Below are 16026 nucleotides of genomic sequence, written 5' to 3' on the forward strand. Positions count from 1 at the left end.
CCGCCCTGCCCCGCCCCGGCACACGCACCGCCCCCGCTCCGCCGAATCGCTATTGGATTGCCGGCACGTCGGTCAATCCCGCGGCGCGCCGGGCACCGCCCCCGCCGGACGTGTTTATCCGCTCTCTATTGGCGGAGGAGAGGTCGCCCCGCCCTTCTCCGGCAGGCGATTGGAAGGCGGGGCGGGTGGGGCGGGGAAGGGCGCGACCGCGAGGGGGATCACCTGGGTGACGTCAGTGGGCGGGGCGAGGTGGGGTCGGGGCGGAGCCAGGGACCCTCCGCTGGGCAGGGGGCGGGGCCGGGGCGTACCTGGGCGGGGCGGGGCCAGCCCCGGGGGCGCGTGGGGTGCGGGGACCCCCGCGCACGTGCGTGGGGTGCGGGGACCCCCGAGGGCTGTGGGGTTGCTGGGCCCCCGGGTGGGGGGGGGGGAGGGTTGTGGGGTGCGAGGAGCCCTCCCACACCAGGTGTGCACGTGGGGTGCAAAGACCCCCAGGGCAGGCGTGGGGTGCCGGGACCCCTGCAAGGGAGCTGGGGCACCCCACGGCCTCGCCCCTGCGTGTCCCACGGGCAGCGCCCGCCTCTCCCTGCCCACCTCCGGAGTCACCCGTGGGCTGCAGACACCCCGGTCCCGCGGGGGCTGCAGCGTTGCTCTGAGGCCAGCACCCGGCTGGGAGGGGCCGAGGGGAGCGGAGCGCTGGGCCGTGGGCAGGGGCTTCGGGGTTGCCCCCGCCGCACCGCTCCCGGCTCCCCGGTTGTCCTCCCCGCTCCCGCCTGCCCCGGCCTGGCCAGGCTGCGATCAGAGCCCTCGAGCAGCCGCGCCACAGGAGCCGCGTGGGCCACCCCTGCCTCCTGCATCATTTACGGGGTTTGCACCAGTCGGTGCCCGCGCACGGAGCCGGCAGTGCGGCAGCGGCAAGGCAGGGTCCAGCTCTGGAGCATCACCCAGCCCCGGGAAGGGGGTCCGCACAGCCAGGGTGGGGAAACTGAGGCAGGAGCCTGGCAGCAGCAGCAAGAGGTGCTGGGGAAGGGCTCAGGCGGCTACGTCACCTGCGGCCCTGGCCAGACTGGTCCGGCCACGTGCTGCCGCTGCAGCCTGGCTCACCCGCTCCCCGGCAGCCCCAGGCGAAGCTTCCGTCACCCAGCGCCCGAGTCACCAATGAGCACCCAGCACCAGGGCACGTCCCAGCTCGTGGTGGGGATCCCTGGGCCTCCCGCTCCCCAGATTTGGGGATGGTGGCGAGGGGACACATCCCGCACCCCCCCGCCATCAGCCCCTGCACAGTCCTCTGCCACATCTGGCTTCGGGCACTGACTCAGTTGGGAAATCACAGCTGTGGAGGAGGTGAGAGACGGAGCTTCAAATGCCCCTGCAAGAAAACGGGACCTCATCGCTGTGTGCAGAGCGGGGGATCCAAAGAGCAGCGAGAGCCCTTCCACCAGAAGGAGGAAAGGGGCACACGGCACAGCACGGCACAGCGCGGCACAGGGCGGCACAGCAGGGCACGGCAGGGCAGGGCACAGCACAGCACAGCTGAGATGACGGCCAAGAAACTCATTTATGTTCCTTCTCGGTCAAGGTCAGCGGAGTCAGGGAAGCACAGTGCTGCCTCCGTGGTGTTAACCCACAGAGTCCAGCAGACTTTTCCCCCCTGCATCCCACCTCCGTATCCTGGCTCGTGCCCCTGCATCCCACCTCTGCACCCCTGGCACCTCCCCGCAGCCCGGCTCTGCCAGCCCTGCATGCCACGGGGGACGGTGGCCACGCTCGCAGCCCCGGCCGCTGCCGGGGTCACACCGCCGCTCGCAGAGCTGCTGCTCCCGCTTGGTGCTGTGGGAGTGCCGGAGCCAGCCAGCACCTCTGCACCCAGCAGCTGCAGCCGGAGCAGCGAAGGGACCCTGGGACCCCGGCCCAGGGCTGCAACTGGCTTTTACCCGGCACTGGCAGACGATGGGGAGCAAAGACCCGTGTACCCCAACGTGAGCTGGGGCTGGCGAGGGGACGCCGTGCCCAGGTGTGTGTCGGAGCAGGGCGGAGGCCCTGTGCCACCCTCGCTCGGCTTGCTGGGAAGATAAACAAGCCATTGTCCTCTGGGCCGCGACGCCAGCGCGCTGGGCTGAGCGCTTCCCGCTGATCCAGGCCCGAGTGCCGCCGGCCGCGCCCCGTCGGGCTGGCGCTCCCCTCCCGAGGGTGGCCGTGACCCATCGGTGACAAACCCCGCTCCTCCCGTGGGAGAGGACAGCCCTGCCCGGCGCAGGGGTGCAACCGGCTGCTCCCGCCGCCAGCGCTGCCTCCCCTTAGCTCTGCCCCGAGCCCTTTCCCCGTGGGTTTGGGGGCTCAGCACCGTCCCCCATCCCGGTGCCCAGCCCCGCGCAGGGAAGGCAGAGCTGGGAAAGCCCTGGTAAATGGGGGGGCAGGGCAGGGAGGGGTGCTGGCAGCCTCCCCGCCGCCCCCTTCCTTCCCTTCCCTCCCCCGGGGCGAACGCGGTGATTCAGCCTCTCGGTTTCAGTCCTCGCAGCCAACTTCCATGGGGAGCAGGAACGCACCCGGAGCAGCGGGGAGGAGCGAGGCGGCCGGAGCCCCGTGCCCAGGGCAGGCACGGGCTTGTCAGCAGCAACGGCGGCCTCCGGAACGGCCTCCAAACCGCCCTGACGCCAGCGGGAGGGGGCTCGTCCCACCCTACCGCCCTGGACCCGCATCAGGGGGACGCAGGACGCGGGCTGTGCCCTTGGGACCAGCAGCAGGATGATGCCCCCCCCAAGGACCAGTGTCCGGGTGATGAACCCCCCAAAACAACCAGCAGATGATGCACATCACACCCCAAACACCCGTACTGTGGTGAGGCATGCTGCCCCCCAGCCCCCCCAAGCCACCTGGCAGCCTCCCCTGCACAACGGGGGGGGTCACACAATCCCCTTAAGGGTCTCAGCGTGGTCGTGGCTCCCTCAGGGACCCCCCAGCCCTGCAAGAGCCTGGCTGCTCTCACGGCCCCCAAGGTTCCCCAGCCCCCCTGTGGGGTCTCCCCCACTTTATAGGGACATCCGACCCCCCAGCCTGTCCCTCCCCCTTCCACGGCAGGGCCTCTCCCACCCTGAGCACCCAGCTCCCGTGGCAGCAGCACACCCCAGCCCCGGGGAGCCCTGAAGGCAGCTGTGAAAAGACTGGTCCGGATTTTATTAAAAGTTCAGCACCAGAAAATATATATTAAAAAAAAAAAAAAAAGCGACCGTGCAAGTTGGGAAGTATTAAATTAACGGACCTTAAGGCTACAGAGGGCTGGCGTGGTCAAAATTCAAGGCACACGCAAGGCACGGGCAACGCAGCCTCGCAGCCATGGGGCAGCACGGGGACGCCGGCACACCGGGAGCCCTGTTGTAGCACCGGGCCGTGGGCTCTGAAGTGACCCCGGGCTCTGGGGGCTGGCAGGTGGGCTGGGAGGCTGGAGGCACCAGGGTAGGAGCCCCAGGGAACCCCGAGGAGGGGCAGGACCGGCACGCACACCCGGCTCCAGCAGCACCGTGCATTGCTCCCAGAGCAGGGGCAGCCCCTTGAACCCCTTAAGACAACATGGGGGGTGGTCCTGGCGCACCGTCCAAAGGTCCTGGGGAGGAGCTGAGGGACACAGTAAACCCCAGCGCCGCAGGACACCGCTGCTGGCCAGGGCTCCTGGGGACATCGGGGACAGGGGTGGCCCGGCGGGAGCTCCTGGGCAGGCAGGGAGGTTTGGCGGTGCTGGTGCTTCACCGATGGGAATCGTGCTGCCGCTCAGGGCAGCAGACATCCAGACGGCAAAGGCAGCTCTGCCACAGGGCACCGGGCAGCATCAGCCCTTCCCTGTGAGCCCAAGTTTCTGCACAGCAGCTGGCAGGAGCCCAAAGCCCGGTGTCCCCGGGATGGCGTCGCAGGGCCACTGCTGTCCAGCTCTGTCAGGGCCGGGCGTCCCTTCGCCTGGCTCATCGCAGGGTCTCTGCAAACAAGGAGAGCTCGGTGGCACCGGGACGTGGGCAGCAGCCGCCCGCCGCCCAGCCCTTGGCCCTGGTGTCAAGAACCTTGGTCGGCTTTGTCCCCCTTGGTCTTGGGCTCCTGCCACCACTCCGCGAAGAAGCCCTCCTCGTAGTCGCCTTCACCCTCGAACTCGCCGTCGGAGGGCAGGTCCTGCGCCTCCAGCCCTTCGCCGCTGTCCACCTCCATCTGCAGCACGGGACGGGCAGGAGGAGGCAGCAGGGCTCAGCAGCCCCGTCCACAGCCTCCTCCAGGGCTGGTGTGGGGGTCAGACCCCCCACTCAAGGAAGTGCCCTGCCCTGAGGTACCCACAGCACCCAGCTGCACCACCCAGCACCCCCAAAAGCACCCAGCTGCACCCACGCCGGGGCCATCATTTACCTCATCGTCAGCCTGCAGGTACTGCCTGGCGAAGTCCAGCATCTTCTTCTGGGCGGCTGTCCGATTGTGGTAGCTCACGGCTTCCTGGGCATGGGGAGGGAGCGGGGCCATGTCAGCCCCTCTGCCGCTGGCAGAGCCGCGGGACGGGGGGGGCTGGAGGATCCTCACCGGCCGGGGCTCAAAGTCCTCCTCCTGCAGGCGCCAGCGCTCGCGGTGGAAGCGGTAGTAGACCAGGTTCTGCTGCATCACGGCGTCGCCCGGGTCGAAGAGCATGTAGCTGGAGACACTGCGCACCGCGTCCCGCACGTCGTTCACTGCGGGGAGCAGTGCCGGGTGATGTGGGGGAGACACCGCACCCAGAGGCCCGCAGCACCCCAGGGTGCCCTGGGGGCACAGCCTCCCGCTCCCATCAGCACTCACGCTTGTAGTAGGCGAACTGGAGGTAGTGGTACATGGTGGCCACGAACTTCTCCACGAAGTAGCCGCCCACGTTGGGGGTGAGCTCGGTCTCACAGTCCACCTTGCACTGCAGCACGCTCACAAAGTGGTCTGAGGGGAGGCGTCAGGCACGCTGCTCCATCGGCTCCCCGACACGAACCTGCCAGCCCCCGGCCCCCCGCCCGGTCACCTGCGATGGCGGGGTAGAAGTCCTTGAACTCCTGCAGCTCGTAGGCACCCTCGCAGCCAGCCAAGCAGTCCTCGTACGCCTTGTAGTACTCGGCCAGCGCCTGCTCCATGTCAGCCGCGCTGCTCCGGAAATCCCCGTTGTTGTACAGCTTCACCGACCGCACAAATATCGGCTGCCGGAGACCAAGCGGATGCTGCTCACCTCCCCGCCGGGCGCCACAGCCTGGCTCTGCCCACCAGCAGCACCGACCTGCCCTGCTCCCCACGAGGCAGCTCCGTCCCCAGCACGGGCCCCACAGAGATGCTTTTTTGGGGGCAGGAGGTGAACGGACAGGGCTCGGCGAGGGAGAGCCGCTTCCCTCAGGGTTCGGCAGTACCAGGTGCACACCAAGCCCCGGGGAGCCCCTCTCCCACCCCAGCCCCGTTCCCTCCTCACCTCGTAGGGCTGAGCCTCCAGGTCAACCAGGTATTCATCCACGTCCAGCATCGTCTTGTAATAGTTCAGGTACTTCAAGGTCATCTCGTGCTTGGGGTTCTTCTGCAGGAAGGTGTGGGCAGCGGACACCGCTTTCTCGATCTTATTTGACTGGGGAGGGAGGAAGAGCTGGTGCAGCAGGCTGCTGCGGCTGTGGGGGGCTCAGCACCCAGCCAGACCCTGGGGCTGCAGGGCAGAAGGCCAGTCCTGGGGAGTCCCGCAGTGCCAGCCCTGAGCCCAGTCAGCCGCTGACAGTGATGGACAGACAGGATCCGGGACCACGGACAACTCAGATAAATCCAGCCAATGCACGGTGGCTGCCCGCGCCCAGCCACGCAAACCTCTCCGTGCCCATGGCGGGAGTGGAGGCGGCTCAGCCTCTCGCAGACCCCCACGTCCAGCCAGGAGTGATCCATGTGGCATGGGTTTGATCCACACATCTGCTCTTCTCGGGCACCGCCACCAGCCCGGGCGAGCCGCCCCCGCTCCCCTGCTGCTTTATGAGCTCTCAGGTTGCAACTTCAGGGAGGCGAGATTGGGGGGGTTGAACAAACCGTCCATGAAATGGGTTTTGGCCAGAGCAAGCAAGAGGAAAAGGCATTAAGGATCTAGGCCAGGCTGTCCCTCGCCACTGCCAGGTGAGCGGGGCAGCAGCACTAAGCACTAAAGCAGCATCCGCACCGGCAGCTGGCCAGCGGCACAGCTCAGGACCCCGACCAGCACCGGTGCCTCAGGAGGGGAGCATCCCCTGCCAGAGCCACTCTGGCCAAAGGAGGGTCACCCCAGGGCGATCCCTTACGAAACCTCCCTCCACGTCTGCACCGTGAGCCCAAGCAAGCGCTTCTCCTTGATGGAGCATCCAGACACGTGTCCTACATCAATCACAGCAGCATCGGACCCACCAGCTTGGGACCCCTTGGCTGGGGCTGCCCCTGTGTCCCCCTCCCCAGGCAACACTCTGCCCAGCCAGGGGGACCTTGGGGGACCAGGGCAACACAAGGTGGGGTGGGGGGACAGAACCACAGGGGCCCCCAGTCCCAGGAGCACCCCTCACATCCTGCCTGATGCATCCCAGATGATGCCGACGTGCCACGGCGCAGGGGCAGGATGGAGGAGCCCGGGGGTGGGGGGGGGATGCCAGATGTGGAGGGGAGGATGGGGGGATGCAAGATGAGGGGTGCAGGATGGGAAAGCACATGAAACAGGGTGCAAGATAGAGGGGAGCAGGTTTCACGGGGTGCAGATCAGGGGCTGCAGGTCGGTGGCATAGGAGGGGGGCACAGGATGGGGATGCAGGAGGTGCAGAGTGGTGGGGGACGGAGGCACAGGACGCCCCCCCCGCCCAGGCCAGGGAAGCCCCTCACTCCCTCTCCCTGCCACCAGCCACGTTGCGCGGCATTTGCGCGCCCGCGGGGCGCCGCGCCACCTCACCTTGAAGAGCGCGTAGTGCAGGTACTGGTAGGGCTGGCGGCGCTGGAAGTCGCGCAGCGTTTGCGCGGGCGGGTAGCGCAGCTGGAAGACGGGCAGCTCGCGCTTGCAGGCGCGCAGGCAGCCGGCGCGGCGCAGCAGCCGCCCGAAGAGCTGCATCTCCCGCTCCCACTCCCACGCCACGGACTCCACCTCCGCGGGGGGTTCTTCCGCGGGGTTCCCTTCCGCGGGCGCGGCGCAGCGGCGGTGGCAATGCGCTTCGCTGTCGCGCAGCAGGCGGTGGAGGCGCAGACTGGCCTCCAGCGCCCGGGCGCTCTCCGCCCACTGCGCCCCCGCGTACTGCGCTAGCGCCCGCGCGTAAGCGCGCTGCAGCGGCTCCAGCGCGGCCGCGGGGAATCCGCGCACGCTGTACTCCTCGTACTGCGCCGCGCACAGCCCCGCCGCCAGCAGCAGCAGCAGCTCCAGCGCCGCACCGCCCATCCCCGCCGCCGCCGCGCACTGTCCGCGCAGAGCCGCGCACCGCTCCGCGCAGGGGGCGGGCGGCGGGGGAAGGGGCGGTGCGCGGCGGGCGCGCAGGGTCTTAGTGCGGCTCTGCGCGGCTGGCGCAGCGCCCGCGGGGTGCGCGCAAAGGGTGCTCGGTGCTGCGCGCTCCGCGGTGCTTTCCCGGAGGGGGGGCGCGCAGTGCTGCGCCCTCCCCGCGGCGGTGCTCAGTGCCCCACGCTGCGGGGAGTCACTCCACGCCCCACGCTGCGGGCTCCGGAGGATGCGCTCGGGGCTGCATCACCCCGGGGTTGTGCTCAGCGGGGTTGTGCTCGGCGCTGCACGCTGCAGAGCGGGGTCTGCTGGGGTGCACCCTGTGCTGCACCCCCCGGGGCGCTCCGAGGTGCGCTCAGTGCCACACTGCGCTGCCCCGGGCAGCTGGCCGGACCCCCCAGCCTGGCTGTGCCCGGAACTGGTCACGCTGCCGGCTGGTGCCAAGCCAGAGGCCACACACCCTGCGCCGTGCCAGATTCCAGGCCCGAGGGCTGCACCGTGCCAGGCCTCGGCACGGCCACGCTGGCCCCAGCCCAAGCCTGGCGCTTTGTTGCCGGCTGGACAGTGGTGCTGAGGGACGTCACAGCGCAGAGCAGGAGCCAGGACGCTGCTGAGGTTTCTTGCTGCGGAGCAGAGGCCGTTAGCAGTGCCCAGCACCTCCCTGCAAACGAGCAGTTCGATAGCGCGCAGGTTGGGATGCCATCGCCCCCCGACGTAATTGCTCGCTTGCCCCAGAGTCAGGCCCTGACCCCACTGTGCCATGAGGAGAGCCCCGAGTTCCCCCGGGCTACTCCGAGCGGCGCTGAGGTTGCTCAGCCCCAGCGCGGTGCGTCGGGGAGCTGCAGGGCACCCTGGGGTCTGGGCTCGAGGGACCCGATAGCACTCTGCTCTCACCAGTAGCGCTGCGCCCCAGAGGGGCCGGGTTTCGGTTTGGGTTTACGGCCTGTCGTATTTCCCACCCGGGACTTGCCAAGGGCTCTCGCCACGGTGCCGGTCTCCTGCCAATGGGTTTGGGGGAGCGGGGATGCGCGGGCGACGCGTACGTGCGCATTTGACGCTGCTCCTATCTGGGAAAGACCGTTAGAAGGATAGTTTCACATTTTTAATCATCGCCATTCAGTAAAAGATCTGTCAGCACCAGATTGAAGAGCAGTAGATGTTATTAAAACACTTAATTCCGTGTATTTACTCTGCTGAACTGCCAGGGACTGAGTAGCAGCAGCTTGAGCCATGGCAGGGAAGAGGCTGCTGGGAGGAGCGCAGCCAGCACTAGGACCCGGGGCGAGCGGGGCTGGGATGGGACCTCCAGCTGCACAAACTTGCTTCCAAATAGCTCTCTGCAGCTTTTTCCTTTGCAGAAGGAACTGCCCACAAAAAAAAAAAAAAAAAAAAAAAAAAGAGGGGAAAAAAAAAAAAGAAACCATCCTGACATGGAGCTTTGCTGAATCTTTTCCTGCCCGGTCCCACCGGCTGGGGGGAATCGCCCCGGCGATGCCACGGGGCGACTCGCGGTGGGAGCATGGCTGGCGAGGCCGAGGCGCCAGGCCCGGGGTACACGTGTACAGAAATTCCATCTGGTCGGGGCTGGGCAGGCATCCCGCGGGAAGGGGCGGCCGGGATGGCCCCACCTCTCCGCCTTCCCCGGCTGAGCCTTTCCGCCGGCCGCAGGCTCCCAGCGCCATGTCCCCGGGCAGCCTCGTCCTCTTCCTGAGCATCCTGGGGGCCCCAGGGCTGGGCGACCCCGGCCCCCTGGAAGACGTGGTGATAGACAGATACTATATCCCCAAAATCTGCCTGCGGGAAGTCCAGATGGGGGATTTCATTCGCTACCACTACAATGGGACCTTTAAAGATGGCAAAAAGTTTGACTCCAGGTATAGCCCTCGGCTCTTTACCGAATGCATGCGGCCCCGCCAGCCGTGTGCTGCAGAGGGGATCCCTGCATGCCTTCCTCCCCGGCCCGCGTGCGTGTCACCCCGTCGCATCCCTGATGGCCAGCAGGCAGCAAGGCGAGGAGCGGGCAGCTGCCTGCTCGAGCCAGCCCCCCGGCCCCGCAGCTTTGACCCTAAGGAGAGCTTTTGCCGGGTGCCCGCGGTGGGTGCTGGGGGTGAGGATGGGGAGCCCGGGGAGCCCTGTACACGTGTCAGCCCGGGGCCCCCGGCGTGGCCACGACCAAGCTGCCGACTGCGGCCGCCCCCCCCCTGCGCGGGGCTGCAGCCCCTTCGCGGCCCCTTTCCGGCAGCCCCCGCCCGTGCAGCCCCCCGGGGTTTTGCAGCAGCCCCCCTGCCCGTCCGGGAGCCTGCAGAGCCCTGCGGGTACCCACGGCCCCTGTACACCCTCAACTCCGGGGTGCCGCAGGGCTTGGGCAGGATTCGGCCCTCGCTGAGACACTTTGCACTCAGGAACATGTATTTGCATGTGCTGCACAGGCAGGGAAAACACTGACAGCACTTTGAAACGTGGCAGCGGTGAAACCCGTTCATTACCTAAGAGGCTTCACTCTCGCTGGTCTTAATTTTCCTTGGCCCGTGCATTGATCCTGCTCCGTTCACGCTGGCTATAAATCAGTTTATGTTGGTGCCGTCCCTGATTTCCACCACTGTGAACAGGGGGAGGATCGGGAACACAGTGAAAGGACAGAAACAAACTGGGCTGTGCTGGAGCAGGAATAAAAACTTTCCAGACGGGCATTTTTCAGAGCCTGAAAAGCAAAGGGATTCTGCTTCGGTTAAATGGGTCTTATCTCTTGCGAGCATGAATGGGGGAGAAAGTAACTGAGCCGTGCGCTGCCGCTGCCACCGCCGCGTGCCCCAGAAGCCATGGGAGTCTGGGGACGTTCGCTGCTAAAATAATTCCTTATCCTGATGACTACAGCATACTGCCAGGAGAAAGTGTCAGCTGCACATTAAAGGGGATGAAGGATTTCGATTTATCTGAAATGGCCCCAGGTGCTTCTTGGAGTATTTTAAGGTTTAAAAATAAAAACAAATTTGCAGTTTAAAAATGAGGCCTGGGACGTCTTCTTTCCTCCTCGCTGCATAAAGCTCCAAATATGCCATATGCGAAATTATTTGGAAGCAGCAGAAAGGCCGGGAGCTGCAGGCCTCCAGCCTGGATCACCGGGTGAGATCTGGGGAGGGTGCTGCTGGGTTCGCTCCCAACTGAGAGCATCACCCGCCTCCTTTGCACCCAGAGGGTCCGATCCACATTCCCCTGAGTCCGAGGGTGCTGGGTGTGCAGGGTCAGGCCAGAGCCCTGACCGGAGCCGTTGGGAGGCAGCTCCACTCCAGGCAGTGCAGGATTGATCCCATCAGGATCAATGTCTGTTTGCTGCGGGGGTGAGCTGGCTGTGGTGGGTTACCCGCACCCCCGGGGAGGGGACAGCCCTGTCCCCCCTCTCTGCCCCCATGGCGGGCAGGCACCCGGGAGCCCTGCGCCATTCCTCGGTGTTCGCAGGGTTCGTAATTTGGCTCTGGATCTGCCCTGAGCCCTCGGCGCCGGCATTGAGCACCCCTAGCGCCGGTGGCTTTGGGGGCTTCACCCTTTGCCTGCACGCCGCTGACGGGTCTGTCCCTTCATCCCAGCTACGACCGAGGGGCCACGGTGGCCGGCGTGGTGGGCGTCGGGCGGCTGATCACTGGCATGGACCGGGGTCTGCAGGGCATGTGCGTGAACGAGCGGCGTCACCTCATCGTGCCCCCGCACCTGGGCTACGGCAGCATCGGCGTGGGTAAGGGGTCGTGGCATGGCGCAAGGACGGGGGGGCCAAACCGTGGGGACAGAGGTCCGGTGCCCAGCTGGTGGCGCTGGCAAAGGGCGGCTCCATTGCCAGGGCAAGTGGTGCCTAAGCAGGGGTCCTGCCCCCCCCCAGGCTCTGCTGCTTTCCTGGGGGCTGGCGTCTGTGGCCAGCAGCCCCGAGCAGCCACGGGCTCAGGAGGGCTTCAGGGGACAGAGCCCTTGGCGTGCCTGCGCTCAGTGCTGCTCCCAACTAAGGTGCTCTGTCCTTGCTGCCGCCCCTTTAGCGGGGCTGATCCCCCCAGATGCCACCTTGTACTTTGATGTCATCATGCTGGACATCTGGAACAAGGATGACAAGCTGCAGATCACCACCCTCTCCAAACCGGAGCGCTGCAACCGCACTGTGGAGAACTCAGACTTCGTGCGGTACCACTACAACGGCACGCTGCTGGATGGCACCCCCTTTGACTCCAGGTACTGGGCACCGGTGCTGGGATGCACCCTCGCCTCGGGGTGCAAGGTACTGGCGCTTGGGTGCACTCTCTGCCTTGGTGCTGGGGCACCGGGGATGGCAGGGACCAGGAGACGCCGGCCTGGGGCAGGACATGGGGACCCACGCTGCACCCCAGTCAGAGCAGCCTCCCCCGCGCTCTCCCTCCCTGCACCCCAGCAGGGCCGGTGCAGCTCCGTGACCCCCAAACCAGCCTCCCACATGGCACCGCTCAGGCCAGGGGGGGCTGGCGTGGCCCCTGAGCCGTCCCCCCCCCCATTCCTCCCCACCAGCTACAGCAAGGACAGCACCTACGACACCTACGTGGGCACCGGCTGGCTGATCAAGGGCATGGACCAGGGGCTGCTGGGCATGTGCGCCGGGGAGAAGAGGAGCATCATCATCCCCCCGTTCCTCGCCTATGGGGAGAAGGGCTACGGTGAGTTGGGCATCGCCCCGTCTCACCCGACCCCTTCCCTCCCAGCTCTGCGCGGAGCCCCCCACGGTGCGTCGGGACCCTTGTCCGGGCTGACCCGTGTCCCCTCCGCAGGGACCGCGATCCCACCGCAGGCCTCGCTGGTGTTCAGCGTGCTGCTGGTGGACTTCCACAACCCCAAGGACGGCGTCTTCCTGGAGCACCTGGAGGTGCCGGCGTCCTGCAAGCGCCGGGCTGTGACCGGGGACTTTGTCCGCTACCACTACAACGGCACGCTCATGGACGGGACGCTCTTCGACTCCAGGTGCGGGGAGGGAAGCGGCCGAGTGGGGAGATCCCCCGATGTCCTCTCCCACCCCGTGCTGGGCAGCCGGCTGCAAGGAGAGGCTGGAGAATCGGGGGGGGGGGGGAAGTGGAGGAGGGGGTAGTAACGGGCATGAAATGGGCTAAAAAAGGCAATAGCTGTTTGCTGCATCCCGAGGAGCAAGGTTTGGCTCCTGGGGGAGCAAGGCAGAGGCTGGGAGAAGGGGTGCGGGTTGGGGGTGCGGGGGGGGGGGATTGACAGGCCAGGCTGCCCCGCGTGACGGCGCTGGGGGCTTCTCTCGCTGCAGCTACTCCCGCAATCACACCTACAACACCTACATCGGGAAGGGCTACATCATCCCCGGCATGGACCAGGGCTTGCAGGGGGTCTGCATGGGAGAGAGGCGGCGGGTGGTCGTCCCCCCACACCTGGCCTACGGGGAGAACGGCGCAGGTAAAGGGCAGCCCCGCGGGGCCCGGCGTGCCTGACCGGCACAGCCCTGGACTGCGGCATCCCCCCCTCCAGCCCTGCGCACCGCGGGTCTGACATGGGGAAAGCGCTGGCCAGGCTGGGCCAGCTCCTCACCCCAGGGGCCACCTCCATCCCCAGGGCTCTGGGCGTTGGGAGGGGGCGTCGTGGGCAGGGGAGAGGCTGATGCCAACACGTGCAAAGCCAGGGCTCCGAGGGACAGACACGCCACGGGGCACGGGAAAAAGGAGGGAAAGGTTTTACCGGCCCCGCGGCACTCCAGCAGCTCTCCCAGCAACTCTCCTCACGTTCCTCTTCCAGGGAGCAAAATTCCCGGCTCAGCCGTTCTCATCTTCGATGTCCACATCATCGACTTCCACAACCCCGCGGACCCGGTGGAGATCGAGACCGTGTACCGGCCCGAGGGCTGCAACGTCACCACCCGCGACAGAGACTTCATCCGCTACCACTACAACTGCTCTTTGCTGGACGGCACCAAGCTCTTCTCCTCGTGCGTGTTCGCTCGCGGGCTGCCCCCAGCCCACCTTTCCTTCGCAGGGCCAGATCCTGGCAGGCGCTGAGCCGGGCAGGACTGAGGGTGGATGGGCACCGGAGCAGCACCGGAGCATCGGCATCAGGATTTTGCTGCAGGGTGGAGGGTGTGGGATTTTGGGGCACAGCGGGATAGAGGGCACGGGATTTTGGGCTACGGCGGGGCTGCCCACGGCGTCCGAGGGGCTTTCTGAGCTGTGTGGCCTTCTCTCTGCCTCCTGCAGCCACGACTATGAGAAGCCCCAGGAGGTGACTCTGGGGACCAACAAGGTGATCGAGGGTCTCAACAGCGGCCTCCTCAACATGTGCGTGGGGGAGAGGCGGGTGCTCATCGTCCCCCCCCACCTGGGCCACGGGGAGAGCGGAGGTAGGGCACCAGCGTGCGGCTGCCCGTGCATTGCCAACCGGGGGGTTCTGCCTTGCTGAACCGCTGCTGGGCTCCTTCACCCCCCCTCGCCCCGATTTGGGGCCGGGAGGTTTTTGCCCATCTGGGGCCAGCGTTTTTGCTGGGCTCCCCCGCGGTGCGGCAGCTTTCGCTCGCTTTTCAGCCCGGGGGGTGCCAGGCAGCGCCGTGCTCCGCTTCGAGGTGGAGCTGATCTCCATGGAGGAGGGGGTTCCTGAGGGCTACCTCTTCATCTGGCATGGAGAGCCGCCGGCGAACCTCTACGAGCAAATGGACCTGAACAAGGATGGGGAGATCCCCGCTGACGAGGTGAGCGAGGGTCCTGAGCGCTGCCGGATTGCGGGCTTATGGGGTGCAGGAGGAAACGGGGGTGCAGGGGACCCCACCCCGGGGAGCAGCACCCGAAGGACACTGCTGTCCCTGGGCATTCAGGAGGCTGAAGAGTTGTGCAGAAAAAACACACCAGCCCGGAGCATCCCTGCTGGATGCGGGCAGGGACACGGAGGGCAGCCTGTGCCCTTGTCCCTGCTCCGTCCTCGCTGCCCGGCTGCTGCCTTGGCACGGGCCGTGATGCTCCCTGCCGTGCCGGGTGCCGGCTGCACGGAGCAAAGCAGCATCTCTCTCCTCTCCCCGTTGCAGTTCTCCACCTTCATCAAGACCCAGGTGGCGGAAGGGAAAGGCCGCCTCATGCCCAGCTCCGACCCGGAGAAAGTCATCGCCGATATGTTCAGGAACCAGGACCGCAACCAGGACGGGAAGATCACCTCCGAGGAGCTGAAGCTGAAGTCGGATGAGGACCAGGAGAAGATCCACGAGGAGCTCTGAGGAGCAGACCTCACTTTCCCCCGGAGACAGGATCGTCCCCGCTGCGCCACAGCCAGTCTTCCCCACCGGCTGCCCTGGGAATCTGCCCCTGCCCCTCCCCATCCCTCCGGGGGGGTGTATTTTGTCCCGCCCCCCCCCCCCCATTATTTAACTGAGGGGTTTTTTGATGTGTTCCTCCTGGGCAGCAAAACTCGCCAACCCCCAGCTAATAAACCCAGGCAAGAAGGTGGGAAGCACCCACGTTCTTGGGAGTCTCGATACCCCACGGGGACGGCAGCGCCCGCGTTTCCCCAGCCCTGCAGGCGATACCTCTGCCACGGAGCGGGACCAAGGATGCCAGGGCCAGACCCTGGAGCCCTGCCCCGCTCTGCTGCCAAACCCCGCTTCGACCCCCTGCTCTCAGCTCCCCATGGAAGGGCCGGGGCAGCGGCGTCCCCTTCCCGAGCCCTTCCGTCCTCAGCCAGCGACTGCACATCCCGCCCCAGGCTCCTCGCCTGCCCGTGCTGCCTCCTGGGGCAGGCAGGCAGGAGGAGGGGCTTCCCCCCACTTCTACCGCAGCATTTTGTAGTTTAGGGTTGGGGTTTTTTTGTTTGTTTGTTTGTTTAATATACACATATAAAATTCTTTAAAGGAGAGGAGAAATCAAGAGAAGTGTTTCATGTGGGTCCCTGCTGCTGGCCCAGCCTCTGCTCCCCGCTGCCATCCTCCCCGGGACAAGAGGCTGGAGGGGACTCAGGTTCCCAGGGCGAAACGAAACGCAGGTGCCCCGCACGGATCCACCGTTCCAGAAAATCCGGGACCCCAGAGACAGCGGGGATGGGATCTGGCAAACCCCTCGTCAGCTGGGAGGAGACAAACAGAAAGCCTCTCCCACCCAGGTCCTCAGGGAGCAGCATCGTCCCCATCGGCATCCTCCCCACCCCTCAGCGACAGCCCTCAGTGATTGAGAAAAAATCAGCCCAATTTTATTTTGATGCCTAAATGCAGCTAATTAACTGGGCACTCTCAGGTTTGCCAGTTGTGACCAGCACGGCTCCATCACCTCCCACCGGCTCTAAAAGCTTTTGCACAGCGTGTCTTGCGGGCAGAGATAAAAGAAACGCAAGAATAGAACAGTGCAAAGGGTCAGAGCGAACCCCTCAAACAATGACTTCTACCTTGCACCAAATAAATAATTTCTACTGGTTTCCAAGGAGTTTGCCTTTGTGTCAGGTTACTTTGCCGTGAAACATTCCTGCATGTCCGGGCAGCGGCGCAGAGACAAACCTCACCCGTCCCTGGGAGCGCGGTGCCCACAGGGATTTCAGGCTCCAGCGCTTGCTGGGTCAGGCAGGAGAGAGAGAGAGAGAGAGAGAGAAACTAAAAC

The 16026-nt window shown here is 66.0% G+C and overlaps 2 protein-coding genes across 2 annotated transcripts; one reads left to right on the forward strand and one right to left on the reverse strand.

The window, feature by feature from the left end:
* Nucleotides 1–3156: 3156 nt before the first annotated feature.
* P3H4 (prolyl 3-hydroxylase family member 4 (inactive)) lies at nucleotides 3157–7413 on the reverse strand. Its single transcript, XM_054801593.1, has 8 exons — nucleotides 6914–7413; nucleotides 5444–5593; nucleotides 5009–5180; nucleotides 4801–4929; nucleotides 4549–4694; nucleotides 4381–4464; nucleotides 4047–4188; nucleotides 3157–3964 (listed from the first exon to the last, which is right to left on the reverse strand). The coding sequence occupies exons 1-8, from the start codon at nucleotides 7388–7390 to the stop codon at nucleotides 3951–3953; spliced, it is 1314 nt and encodes a 437-aa protein (XP_054657568.1). The 5' UTR covers nucleotides 7391–7413; the 3' UTR covers nucleotides 3157–3950.
* A 1656-nt stretch (nucleotides 7414–9069) lies between these two features.
* Nucleotides 9070–15854, forward strand: FKBP10 (FKBP prolyl isomerase 10). Its single transcript, XM_054801368.1, has 10 exons — nucleotides 9070–9318; nucleotides 11029–11174; nucleotides 11467–11656; nucleotides 11966–12111; nucleotides 12223–12412; nucleotides 12720–12865; nucleotides 13202–13391; nucleotides 13657–13799; nucleotides 13981–14144; nucleotides 14475–15854. The coding sequence occupies exons 1-10, from the start codon at nucleotides 9125–9127 to the stop codon at nucleotides 14658–14660; spliced, it is 1695 nt and encodes a 564-aa protein (XP_054657343.1). The 5' UTR covers nucleotides 9070–9124; the 3' UTR covers nucleotides 14661–15854.
* Nucleotides 15855–16026: the final 172 nt, after the last annotated feature.

Source organism: Grus americana, chromosome 22 (genome assembly GCF_028858705.1).
Source record: "Grus americana isolate bGruAme1 chromosome 22, bGruAme1.mat, whole genome shotgun sequence".
NCBI classification, from domain to species: Eukaryota; Metazoa; Chordata; class Aves; order Gruiformes; family Gruidae; genus Grus; species Grus americana.